At 39.1% G+C, this 14,378-nt stretch overlaps 1 protein-coding gene across 10 annotated transcripts in view; it reads left to right on the top strand.

The window, feature by feature from the left end:
• The window catches only part of LOC100646013 (neurexin-1), a 636,909-nt gene that overhangs the window by 299,870 nt on the left and 322,661 nt on the right, over nt 1-14,378 (top strand). For 6 of the 10 annotated variants that reach the window (XM_048413687.1, XM_048413689.1, XM_048413690.1 and 3 more), the window contains 2 exons: nt 4,000-4,143; nt 11,343-11,375. In XM_048413687.1, coding sequence (XP_048269644.1) covers nt 4,000-4,143; nt 11,343-11,375 — 177 coding nt within the window. The remainder of the gene's footprint in view (nt 1-3,999; nt 4,144-11,342; nt 11,376-14,378) is intronic. The other 4 variants (XM_048413691.1, XM_048413694.1, XM_048413696.1 and 1 more) reach the window with 1 other exon arrangement.

Consider the following 14,378-nt stretch of genomic DNA (forward strand, 5'->3'; position numbering starts at 1 on the left):
AGCGCGGTTTTAAGTTAGAAAAGTTACTCAGGTTACAAAAGTTATGCATCTGTAAAATTGCCAACGCAGCAATATGAATTACACCATTGCCCTTCCATACTCATACAACGTAAGGAAATACAAAATGGAACACGAAATGTCCCTCTCAACGCTGCACATCCTTTTTCTACACCGTATGAAGAATTGTTATTTAGAAAAAGCATTTATGCTTTTTGTTCGACTCTCGGACGCTGGCTCGTCTTCACCCAGCGCTTTATTTCTTCTTGTAAAAAGCGTGACGGGTCAACAACGACGCAAGAAACACCGTATTTCTTGAAGGAAAGTCTCAGACTGCTTGAAATTACATCGTGAAGCGAAGTCGAAGCGTCTGACACACGCACACACCGATCCTATCTATGTCATCGTCTTTATCGCAACGAGGCCATTTCGTTACATCGAAATATTTCAGATTTTTCCACTGTTTCCAACATCCGAGATATCCACGTGCTTTACATAATTTTCACTATAGTGTTTTTGTTTTCCTATGCCCGAGTTCGCGGCTCTTGCAACCTGCATTTCTCCTAATTACGCGCCTACGCCACTTTCCCCATTTTTTAATTAACGTTAGTTTCGTACTAAATTCTCATAGTGAAAATTCGAATAAGACAAGAAATTGCACTAATTACGTAGAATAATACATGGCGCGTGAACACTAATGAAACACGTACGCGTTCCAAGCGGAAAGGCGCATCCTTTACTGGACGAAATATTACGTCCGGATAATAGAGCGTTCGAATAATACAACGTTCGGATATTAGGCTAATGGGTGTTCGAATAAGGGAATCTCTAACGTAATTGCCGGCTCTGGTCTGCTGTAATTAAACTTGAAAATTTACTACATTCCACGTCTCGTCGTGAACTATTATTTGGCAGGAAATTCAGTTGGAAAATGGGCGAAAAGGTGCTTCAATCTTCGCTGTACCCTTCGTCCATTTGCTAAACTTTTTAATCGTATCAACGCGTTAAAAATAAATGGTCGATCTTGATAAGTCACGGTTTTGCGGATGCGCGTCGTCGCTCGATTTGCGCTGCTAATGAACATTTCAATTGACGAGTCGATGCACCGAAGCGACGCGATTTCGCGCCACTCCAGAGCCATTAAAGCGCGTCTTATGGCTTTTTTGCCTGGCCTTGCGTCGGCTGCACTTTTGTTTGGTCGGCCGACGACAATAGGAAGATGGAAAATAATGAGAAACGTCTGGCCGGTAGCCGCGACGCGTATTCGCCGACGAGATCAGACGTCTGCATACCGAATTCAAAAGCTCGAGTATATTGAACGAAGGAAAAATAAAGGGACAAGAGACGAAGCGCGAAATCCTTATGCCACGCTCGTTGCATTTAATTAAGTCGGATCTGAAGCGGATGCGCCTGGACAAAAGGCCTCGGCCTTTGTTCATCTCGACGAGGCGATGTCCTCACGCCGTTTAAAGATCTGTCGGCGATTGCAGGAAGCCTGCGTTTCGCAGAGAAACCAAATTTACCAAACTGTCGGCGACGAACATGGTGTCGCGTGAAATTAAGCCTTAGGTTTTAAAGACAAGAAGGTCGAGCCGTAACACAACTTAGTAAGCACGGTTTACGCGACTGATCTGAGGGATGTTGACCGATGAGAGTTTGTAGCTTCAGTGCCGAGGTGTTCTCGTATTATTACGAGAGAAAGTTCGGTGTGGGTGTACCCTTTGAACTAACAACGCGGATTCGTTGTTCATTTTCGTTAGGAAAGGTGAGGGTAACGATCCGCGATGCCAATTGGTTACATACCAAGTTGATAAACGAAGATAGGAGGAGCAAGCTTCCTACGAACGTGGCTTATAGATAACATTGTTCATGGGAAACGCCAGCTTTCCCATTAGGTAAATAGCCGCTTTTCCCCCGTGATTTGTACGAATGTATAATAAACCTAAGGGCTGTTCCAAGGACCATCCATAAACCAATAACACTTGCAGGGTTAATAAACTAAAAGTTGAAGTTTATGGTGGATCTTTGAGGTTACGCGGTGAAGACCTGCACACGTCTGGCCTCTGATGTGTGGATTGACGTCACAATGGCCAGTTTGAAAGTAATCTCAGTGCTTGAGATTCGCTTGGAAATTAGAAGAATTATGACACGTATGATGGTTCAGCTTGCTCTTGCTGTCATCTCGCAGCGAGTTGATCCGCGAGCAAAGGAAGAATCTGCAACAACAAGTTGCAGAGAAGCAGCTTGAACGTAGCTGCGAGTTGCATAACACTGGTATTCCAACTTGCTCGCTTGCAAGGATAAGCAAGGCCATAAATCATCTTCCAAAATATCAAGACTACTTTAATCTCCAGCTGAATACACCCGTGTCCACTAATAGTAAAGCTGTATGGCGATGTAATGATAGGAAAGAGAGAGGAGGACGAGGAAAGGGAAGTAGGTTCCATCCGGCAGCTGCTGGTGGACTGACTCATCAGTGAAGCTTCTAGGCAGACTTGAGCTGTAGACACGGTGATAGCGGAGGTCAGGCCAGAGGATTATGCGCATTTGTATGAAAAGGATAGTTAGGCGAGGACTTTCGAGAATTGCGTTTGGTATGCAAACTGCGGTGGCGAGCGTGGAAAGCCACCATAGTTCACGTAATGCTGGAATCAATCAGAAATTCACATCCTAATGTCAGCCTCATGACTGTTAATCTCGGTCTAATAAACCTCATCTACGCGCAATTAATAGGAAAGTGTAAGAAACGTAAGTTGAAGCGCTGCACAATGGAATTAATTTGGAAACGAAGCCTGAAGCGTCTGACGTACCTATTTGTTGAAGTGAATTAAATTTGAAGTATCCAACGTAGCTATTTATCGGAGTTAACCGTTGGGAATTAATTTGTTATTTTTTAATTAAATTTACTAAGCTGGAAATTGCGGGAACAAGCATAATCCAAGCAAGTGGAAATTGTACGTACAACTATAATCCACGAAAGTGGATTACTTGCCTAATGGATGTTTCATGCGTTCAGAAATTCAACGTACCGCCTCCTTTCGCTTTTACAAATTTGTCAATCCCACGTTAAATAGAGCAATCTTGCCTTGCTCTCGCCTAATAAATTGATAATAAAAATACACGTTGATAACAGTTGCATAACGAACTTGGATATTAATTTATCTTACTATTCGCGGTACTATAAAAATTTTTCGTTTGGGGCTTTGTTTTCGAGAAAATCGACTTTGAATTTTATTTATGGTGCCATATTAAATCAATTGTCTATTCGGAAGAAATCGCAAGTTGCGAGCAATTGAAAGAAAAGATTATTGTAGCCTTTCATACTTTAAAACAATCGAATACCTTAGAAAGTGTTCATAGAAATTTAATTAGAAGAGCAGAAGTATGTGTTGGGCAAAATGGGCAACATTTTCAGCAATTTTTGTAATAATAAACTTTATGATTACTTCATATTACTTCATTATGTATTCCTAATTTTCCGTTATGGCAAAAACAAACTTAAACTGCGATAATATCCATCGAGACAACGATCTACAGCGAGATCTGTTATAACGAGACGTGATAAAGTGCACGCGTACCGAGCCAAAATTCAAAGTCGATTTTCTCGAAAACAAAGCCTCGAACGAAAAATTTTTATTCTACATTTTCGACTTCTTTTTTCGCGTAGAATCACCCTCTTCCCGCTTGTACCACCATTTACCAACCACCCTGTATATTTGTCGGGTTAGCATTAGGTTTAGGGGCGTGTAACGAATCTTCATCCGGACTAGCCATCGTTGTTCTACGATACAGATTATATTTACTGGTATAAATATGGTTTTTTACAGAGTTTGACAAATAACCGTGGTGATTAGACACTCGAGATGTTAACGACAATGTTCTTAGGTTCAATAACTCTTCGAACATATTAGGTCATGTTACGTTTGCTCTCTGCTTTTTATATTTTCAACCTGCTATTTATCTATCGGTTAATTATAAATTCTTTATGCTGTTCTGTTGCAGATAAAGCGCCATCAGAAGCCTCTTTCAGAGGAACCGAGTATCTCACGATAAATCTGAGCAAAGGAGATCCGATCCTCAGCACTCTGGAATCAATCAGCTTGCAATTTAAAACCAGGCAACCGAATGGACTACTGTTTTATTCCGGTAAGTTCAGCGGACAAATTTCTTTCCATAATATTTTCTATTTACCTCTCTTCGAACATCAAGCTCATCAAATGAAAAGAGGAAAACATCTTCATACGCAGCGAACCATACCATTTCCCATGGTTAGTTCGAAACTCGTGTCATAGTCCTGATCGAGACTATCAGAATTTGTCGTTCAGGCGAGTCTTAATCGAAAATTCATTGGAATCATTCGATCGTAGCTTATTTAATGCAACGTATTGCTCGTAAAACGTAGCGGCGCCCTCGTTCCTCCATTTATCCATGGAACTGGCGAAATATTCAAAGTACGTACTTCGATAGAAGGTTGCCGCGAGCAAAGCAAAAGTCATTTTATAAAATTCGTGTAAAGCATCCTATGAATTTCGTTGGTTGCGCAGCGAAACCTCTCCTGCGGCTTTCCTATGGATTAAATATACATGAAACCAACGAAATATTCGCATCGGTCGCAATGCAGGCACTGCTTCTTACAAGCTCTCGGGTAGCCATGCGACTGAAGCCACTCGAGCTAAAAAGTAAATGTCCCTGGCGTGCTTCGTAAATTGCTTCAAAATTGCGGATGCTCCGCCCCCGTGAAATTATGTCTCGAGGAGGAGGTTCAAGTTTCCAACTACAACTGGAATCTTGTTCTGACGAAAGGCAGCTGCGTGGTTAGAAAAATACCTTTAAAACAGTGTTGGTAGAATTTGAAATTGCCACCAGGGGTCAATGGGCTAACGATATGAGCAGCAACACGGAAGGGAAATTTTAAAGCGCAAGGTAGCGAAGATCTTTCAAAACAGAATATTATATCGAAGTATATGCTTCAAAGGAATAAAATATAGACGAGTGGTATTTTAATATTTTCTATTTCATTATGTTCATCGTCTATTGTATTATTACGCAATTTATTTTTAATCGTTTCAATTGATCAAGCGTTTGTCTACAAGTTCACTTACAATTAGATGAATCAGTGAAGCTGCTCGAAATTTGAAATCTAGTTTTTCGTAGAATTTTCAATATTAAAATCTATAGAATTTTAATTGCTGTCACTGATTTTTGAATCGTCCATTGAATTATTACGCAATTTATTTTTAATCGTTTCAATTGATCAAGCGTTTGTCTACAAGTTCACTTACAATTAGATGAATCAGTGAAGCTGCTCGAAATTTGAAATGTAGTTTTTGGTAGAATTTTCAGTACTAAAATCTACAGGATTTAAATTGATGTCACTGATTGTTAAATCGTATGATATAAAATTAAGAGGCACAAAAGTTCTAATTTTTGAGTATTTTAATAATCGCCTGAAAAATGCTGATATTTTCTAAAGAAAATTTTTACTGCTATACTGTCAATTCTCGTACGTACGTATAAAATAATTTTTATTTAGTTTTATTATGTTACACAAACGAATATAAATAATTAATATATTATTTATCATAATAGACACATAATTTCCTCTTGACAAACCCGATGCAGCTCGTACAGTTGAATTTAGTTTTTGTGTGATCGTATTTTACGTATTTATTCATGCGAAGGAAATTGTAGAAACTGAGTATGTAACCGTATTTGTAATTATAATATCGCACACTGTTGTTGAACAAAATATTCCAGCTTATGTTAATTGTTATCTTCTACTTTATGACGCTACTTTAAAACAATTATTTCCATTACAAACTCCGGAATACTATGGAAATTAATTATATAAGATAAATATTCGCGTTAACATGGGAGTAATATTGATTATGTAACATCCAGCCGGCAAAATAATTTACTTTCCCGAATTTTCCATAACAGAATTCTCCCACTGCATGTAATTAACAATATTTTTCTAAACGACTCGTTAAATCTATTGGGTTGGCAACTAAGTGATTTTGCGGATTTTGTCATTACCACCTTATGTTCCTGCAACCTAACGACCATTATTGAAAACTAACTTGGCATTTGTACAATAATTTATTGATTAATAATATCGGCAGACAGTAGGTGGTATATTATAATAAATTTCAACTCGTACAATTTTCAGATTTTTATTATTAATTTTTAATATTGTTTTTAGTATTAATTTTGAGTATTTTTATCGTAATCCAAATTTTGCCAACGATTCTGAAAATTAGGAACCCGGTTTGTTTCACCACAGAACCATAGGACTTTATTTTAATGCGACCAAACAGTCTTTGTAACTATTGGCTTGGCAACTTAGTGATTGCAGGTTTTGTCATTACCACCTTATGACAAAACCCGCAATCACTTAGTTGCCAACTCAATGCACTGTTCCTGCAACCTAACGACCATTATTGAAAACTAACTTGGCATTTGTACAATAATTTATTGATTAATAATATCGGCAGACAGTAGGTGGTATATTATAATAAATTTCAACTCGTACAATTTTCAGATTTTTATTATTAATTTTTAATATTGTTTTTAGTATTAATTTTGAGTATTTTTATCGTAATCCAAATTCTTCCAACGATTCTGAAAATTAGGAACGCGGTTTGTTTCACCACAGAACCTTGACTTTAATGGACTTTATTTTAATGCGACCAAACAGTCTTTGCAACTATTGGCTTGGCAACTTAGTGATTGCAGGTTTTGTCATTACCACCTTATGACAAAACCCGCAATCACTTAGTTGCCAACTCAATGCACTGTTCCTACACCCTAACGACCATTATTGAAAACTAACTTGGCATTTGTACAATAATTTATTGATTAATAATATCGACAGACAGTAGGTGGTATATTATAATAAATTTCAACTCGTACAATTTTCAGATTTTTATTATTAATTTTTAATATTGTTTTTAGTATTAATTTTGAGTATTTTTATCGTAATCCAAATTTTGCCAACGATTCTGAAAATTAGGAACCCGGTTTGTTTCACCACAGAACCATAGGACTTTATTTTAATGCGACCAAACAGTCTTTGTAACTATTGGCTTGGCAACTTAGTGATTGCAGGTTTTGTCATTACCACCTTATGACAAAACCCGCAATCACTTAGTTGCCAACTCAATGCACTGTTCCTACACCCTAACGACCATTATTGAAAACTAACTTGGCATTTGTACAATAATTTATTGATTAATAATATCGACAGACAGTAGGTGGTATATTATAATAAATTTCAACTCGTACAATTTTCAGATTTTTATTATTAATTTTTAATATTGTTTTTAGTATTAATTTTGAGTATTTTTATCGTAATCCAAATTTTGCCAACGATTCTGAAAATTAGGAACCCGGTTTGTTTCACCACAGAACCATAGGACTTTATTTTATTGCGACCAAACAGTCTTTGTAACTATTGGCTTGGCAACTTAGTGATTGCGGGTTTTGTCATTACCACCTTATGACAAAACCCGCAATCACTTAGTTGTCAACTCAATGCACTGTTCCTACACCCTAACGACCATTATTGAAAACTAACTTGGCATTTGTACAATAATTTATTGATTAATAATATCGACAGACAGTAGGTGTGGTATAATTTTGAGATCAAAGTAAAATCTGTTTTATTACGAGCATACTGATACCAATACTACGTGAATTGTGCTTTGTAAAATTGCACTAATATTAGTTTTATGTTATTAATACTACTCTTATGTGTCATTACCACCTAATGACAAAATCCGCAACCACTTAGTTGCCAAGCCATTATATTCGCATGGAATCTTCCCAATAAAATTTTGTCTATGTTTGCCCGAGAGTTGGAAGATCGTTTATTAATCAGCCACGCCGCTAATTAATAAAATTATCCAAAATTACGATCTACAGTCGCCACGAGCAAGAGAATATTAAAAATACCAAATACAAAGAATCTTAAATTGTACAAAGATCACAGTCCACGTGAGAAAGTGCGTCTTCGTCGATATCTGCGTCACGTGAAAAACAAGGATTCACGTGCAAGTGACCAATTACGAAATATTCAGCTATTTCTCTATTCTTCTGCCCTGCAAATACCACGGTCAGCTATAGTCAGCGACATTTCTAGGGACCTGGTGGAACCCGATTAGCTGTTCTCTTTGTCTCGCCCTCGCGAAACACAGGATTCGCTGCAGTCAGACGCAGAGCCAGTGTCACGTAGATGCTGCAGCTAATATCCCGCTGCCGATAATTAGAGAAGCGTAGTTGGCGGCTTTCTTATTGACGTCGGTCCCAGGGGAATCCTCCTTTCTGATAACGTATCGGCCTCTGCACCGCTCGGATTTCGTTGCAGAAGGCTGGATCCGAGTATGGCGAATGTAATATCTCACACGTGATCTTCCGTTCCTCGTTACTCGGTGTGCACACTGTAAATAGAAGCGGATAATCACAATCCCGTGAGCATCGGAGAATTGGAAGAAACAGAGATGACGATAATTGCAATTAGGGTGGAGCCGGTGCGCTGCCACTTTCACGGCGGTTTGCTGCGTCGATACAACCCTCGATTATCGAGCTTTGGAGTAGCTGCTTTCGAGGATTCAACGATACATTGTGTGGTATTACGAGCGGGATCTCCTTTTTTTCCATTTTCTTCTTTTTTTTTTTTCTCTCTCTCGTTGCTCGAAGGGCGAGATTGGTATTTTTGCGGTCGCTGTGTGATGGATGGCTGCAATTACAGAAATATATCGTGTTAGCGGACCGAGGTTTTTAAGATAGAAGAGGCAAACGCGAGAGCGACGGCTGTACTTGGTCCGCGTTCGTTTTTCATTCGCTTCCTATTATTTTCTCGTACGTTTGATTGATACGTCGAACTTTCGCCGATCAGAAGATTTTGCTTCTAACGTTTGCAACGGTGTACATCGACATATAATATCGTGCAATGCAATAATTAAAATAATGGAACCAGCAAGTTGCATTTTCAAACGATCGTTCTCTTGCCTGCCGATCGAACACGATCAATGAAATCGAACCGAAACAGACCAATTTACTTCGGATATTTTACCTACCACAACCTTCTTGCCTTCTGCTTTCTCGTTTCCTGTACAAATACATGAAAAGCCGCGGTTTAATGATCGTAATTCAATGACGTAACAGCCAGAAACGGGAGGACGTAGATCTCGCTCGTAGCGCGATCTTCAGTCATAAAGATCGGTAACGGAAAACTCGTCTCGCCGGTGTGCACCGGAAAAAAAGTGCATAATTTAAGCGGCTGACCACCGGTACAGCTTATCTGGGGAACAAATAAGCGACCTGGGGCCAGTACTGCGGAGAGGGACGACAGAGATGCGACGTAGCAAAGTAGAACACGCGCCGTGTGTGCAATGAATACATCTGCATATACTTGCGTACATGTGTGTACACCTACACGCGTACAACGTTACGTACAGCGAGAGTCAAAAGTGAGTATACCCTTTAGAAAAATCAAGTTCGCCTAACAATGCCTTACACACGTGTACGGTCGATTTTCTTGCGCATTTCCACGAGCAAGCAGCTTTAATGTTCAATCTACCATTTCTTTTGCAATGCGTGGCACGCGGTCGTTTGCGTCTCTAAATTTCGTGGTCTTCTCCCCTATAACTCGCACGAGGTAGCCTGGCGCCCGTGTGTTCGGTTTGAGGATCACTGTGCGCCCCGCTGCTTAGGCCGACCTCCTTTCACTCGTGTAAGGAGGGCTGCCCGCGTGCAGGCGTATTTTGGTCGCTCTTTAATCGCCGATAACCAAAGAAGAAAGCCGAAAACGCGATTTTTGTATTCTTGATTTTCGTTTTATTTTGGCTCCAAGAATCAGCCCTTAAATTTTCTGACACCTGTAGCCAAACACCCTGTACATAACAAGCCTATTTATACGCGTGTTTTAATTTCCATCGTACATCTGCATACTTCCTACACGTGCAATACGGTACACCTGGCATACACACTTTATGCTTGTTCACTTTTCAATTTACACAAGCAGGGGTGTAAGAGTTTTTGAATAAATTCCACGGCTTTGAGGCGCCTATACTCGCAACTGACTCTCGCTATGCGAAATCAAGCAGGTTCGAGTGTACTTGACAAGAACGTGGAAACTCGATTCTCTGGAAAACCAGGTTCCCGGACAATAAAATGTTATTTTCCATTTTCTACTTATTTTGGCGCGTGCAGCCGAGCACCGCGTACCCGGCTGACCGCGTTACGCCCAACGACCTGTAGACGCGCGTGTTACAGCATTGCGGAACGTACTCGCGCGAACGCTAGCGTATAGATTTCGAGTTCACGATGCCGCAGCCTCCTCCTTCTCTCTTTCGCCCTGATTTCACCTACGATGCAGCTGCACCAGATACTACGTTCCGCTGGTCGCGATACTTATCGGCCAATTCTACTTCTGCTGAATATCTAGCGCGTTAATCTGCCCTCGCCAGGGATATCGTGCGCGTTATCCCGTGAAACGGGTGACTAATTTAGCGCGCGCCACGATTATCATAACGAGAGTGCAGGAAGGTTTTAAAGCGCCACTTTTATCGCTCTTACTTCCTACGGCCGGGGAGTGTGTTTTTCGGGCTTAAAGGCCAGGCTGATGGAAGGGTTGATTTATTTTTGAGATGCGGCAAAATGGGCTTGCTTTGCACAACGATGTGCAACGAGGCGGAGCGTGTGGGTGTTAAGATGTCTGTGTGGGGCTTTATACGTCGAGGTTTCTCACATAGACCAACGTACCTCAGGTTTGCAAAAGTTGGCAAAATTATGCAAATTTATCAAAGTCTGAGAATCCGTATGATAAAATTAAAGGGCGTAGAGAAAATTAAAATTGTAATATCAAATTTATAAAATTCGCACGCATTACGAAACTATGTTTCTCGCGAAATCTTCTTTCAGATATCGTTTTTCATAGCTGACGTAGTGACGCGAATGCTACACGTACGAGCATTGCACAGCGAATGCACGTGCGTACGACTTTCTCACCGACGATAATTTCCAATTCCGCGAGTGGCAAACATAGCTACGTAGTATACAATTTAATTTCCACCCGCTGTATAAACATTTTGTCCTAAGAACATGGCAGCGTTACGTTGTGCAACGAGATAAAGCAAAATGGCAAGACACAGAGTGGAAAAACATTGAACGGCCGATTTGGTTTATGCGAAAGAAATATCGTGCTATTGTAAGGCGATTCTTTTTCATTTTCACACGCCGTTCGGGATGCAGTTTTCCATGTTTAGCTCCATCTTCATTCATGTCTCATAAAACACAAGGTGTTTCTTAAATTTATATTTATAAAAGCTTTTTTGTTCAAACAGCCAATGGACGCAATCGCGCTTCCTGCCCAGCCGGTAATTAACAAATTTCTATTTTTATTAGCTGTTAATGTTTCATACCGACATCGATGATTCCTTTTCCGTTGTCTCATCTTATTTTCGAATTTCCGCCGATAAGCATTCGCCAGTGAATTTACTATTCTCTACACTTCTGCCATTTCAGTCTCGTTCTCTGTGTCTTTACAATGCAGCGGCAACACGTTTGTTCACATTGTTTCGCATTTCAACGCTTTCTATTTCTATTATAGTTGGCAACTAAGTGATTGCGGCTTTTGTCATTACCATGTTATGGTAAAATCCGCAGTCACTTAGTTGCCAACTCGATAGTTACAGTATAAACATTTATGCTATTTTAAGTACATATTTCTAAATATTTATATCACGTTACAGACGTATTTATGAATATTTCTAGTAGTGGGAGAAGCTTGACAATTCCGAATATAAAATTCTCTTATCTCGATTATTCTCTGAAATATATAATTTCAATTCAAAGATTTTCAACAACTCGTGCGACTTACTGTAATAAAGTTTACGCCATTGGTAGGCAAATTTTATGCACAATACTAAGTTCGTAGTGCTTGGATGTAATATACACGAAAGGAACAAATAATCAAGTTAAAAGTTTCAACCACTTTGGACTTCGATATGAAGTTCCACGAAGAACTAATTGTATTAAAGGAGAGTTGCGAAGAATAAACGCATGAAGGATGGTTTTCGCAAGTAAAATTAAATGGAATTCCCATTTCCCTTTGTTTATTTCCTACGGTATATCTTTCCTTTTATTTCATATTTATTTCATTTGCCAACATTTGCAACTCCATCGACTGTTTATCTTTAATCGTCAGTCCCATCAGCTACGATAATTCAATTTATCATTTCCATAGATAACACGGGGACAGACAAATTATTTGATATTTGCAAGAAAAGAAAGAAAAATAAAAAGTCGTACGATTGGCGAAAGTTAACGCCCAATGTCCAATTCTGTTTGCTCGAGTTGATCGATTTACGCGAATAGAAGATAATCTGACACAGATTTTTGCTCAAATTATAAAGCATCGTACGCTTATTTGGCTTTCAAACGCTTCAGAGTATCCGAAATGTATAACAATGCTATTGGAAAATATCAGAAGCTATCGGCAATTAACGTGTGCGTATATATATATCATACAATCCCTAATTGTTGCGTCCATTGTAGCAGATTTATCTGGTCTTCTAATTTAGAATCAAACTACGTTATTATACTAAGCTACGGCGTTCAGTTGCATGTCCAACTTTACAGCGATATCATCTTTTTGCAACTATATACAACTCCATTACCCCGAACAAAGTATTTCGCAGAATGTGCACACCACACAGAGTTACGTCTACACGGGGAAACTCGATTGCACGACAACGGATTTATGCGAGAGAACGAGGCAAACCTCGTGGAATTTCGAAGTGTAATAAAATATAACAAACCGACGAAATGCGTAGAATATCTCTTATCTTACCTCGCTCGTGTATTATCCCGGAAATTTGCGATTAAAAAATTGTTTGCGAAAGTATAATAGCGCAAACGCTGGGCTAACGTAATACGAACGAACTGTACGCGAGTTTCTATTTTGTGTATATTGTATTTTTTTTTTTTTTTTTTTTTAAGTAAAATACATAACAAGTTTAGGGGAATGCAAAGCAAACATAATAGTAAATTTCATTCATATTACTTTTTACTGAAATTTCCAGTTTCTATGGTAAATGGTAATTCATTGTTTTTCATTTTTTCATATTTATTCAAGTTTTGGATAGCTGCGTAGCTAACTGGTTCATCTCGATATTATCAGCTCGCGGTAAACTTTTCGTAAACGCGCGTACTATCGTGTTGGCAACAAGTTACATATAAGCAAAAATATAAATAATAAATAAAAATACTAAGGAATGTATCAGAGAAATATAGACGCGTAAGAGAAGCAAAGAAACGTTGGCAAGTAAGTGATTGCGGATTTTGCCATTACCATCTTATGAGAAAATCCGTAGTCACTTAGTTGCCAATCCAAAAATGTTCGAAAATTAAACAACTCGAAGCAAATAATTGTGAATAACCCATAAAGGTACAAAAATGTCCATCAAGGTTTAAAACGTTCAACGACAAAAAATGGAATAAAATTATAAATATATTGGGTTAGAAACAGGATTTTCCAAAATTAAACAACTCGAAGCAAACAATTGTGAATAACCCATAAAGGTACAAAAATGTCCATCAAGGTTTAAAACGTTCAACGACAAAAAATTGAATAAAATTATAAATATATTGGGTTAGAAACAGGATTTTCCAAAATTAAACAACTCGAAGCACACAATTACCAAGCAAATGCCATAAAATGGTAATGGCAAAATCTGCAATCACTTGGTTGACAACCCAATGTATTGCACAATTTTATTTTATTTTTGTCGTTGATCGTTTTAAATCTCAATGGATATTTTTGTACCTTTATGGTTTATTCACAATTGTTTCCTTCGAGTTGTTTAATTTTCGAACATTCTTGGATTGGCAACTAAACGATTGCGGATCTTGCCATTACCATTTTATGACAAAATCCGCAATCACTTGGTTGCCAACGCGATATAATCGCAGCAATCGTTTCTCAGCTTCGACGCTTCCCAGTTTCGAAATTGCTGCGAGGCATCAGGGTAGCTCGTTATCTCGCTCGTTGCCGAGCATCTTGGCTTCTCTGGATCGCGAACGAAAGGCTTGTTTTACCTTGGCACAGCTAGAGACGACGATGCACGCGTGATGCAGTTAGGCGTATGCAAATGGCCGGCTGCAATTAAGTCTACGGTGCAGCCTGCATTTTTTACACGCCTTAACTCCGGAATAATTAGCGTGCGGTCACGGTTTAAATGCAAATACCTCGGTGGCAAGGGACTTTCAGAAATGGCCGCGCTACGTTTGGTAAAAATGGCACTCCAACGATACGTGTCATAAACCGTAACAGATCATTCTTTTTCTTTCCTCTGTAAGACGACGTGATGACCAAGCAA

This window comes from Bombus terrestris, chromosome 17 (genome assembly GCF_910591885.1).
Source record: "Bombus terrestris chromosome 17, iyBomTerr1.2, whole genome shotgun sequence".
Taxonomy (NCBI): Eukaryota; Metazoa; Arthropoda; class Insecta; order Hymenoptera; family Apidae; genus Bombus; species Bombus terrestris.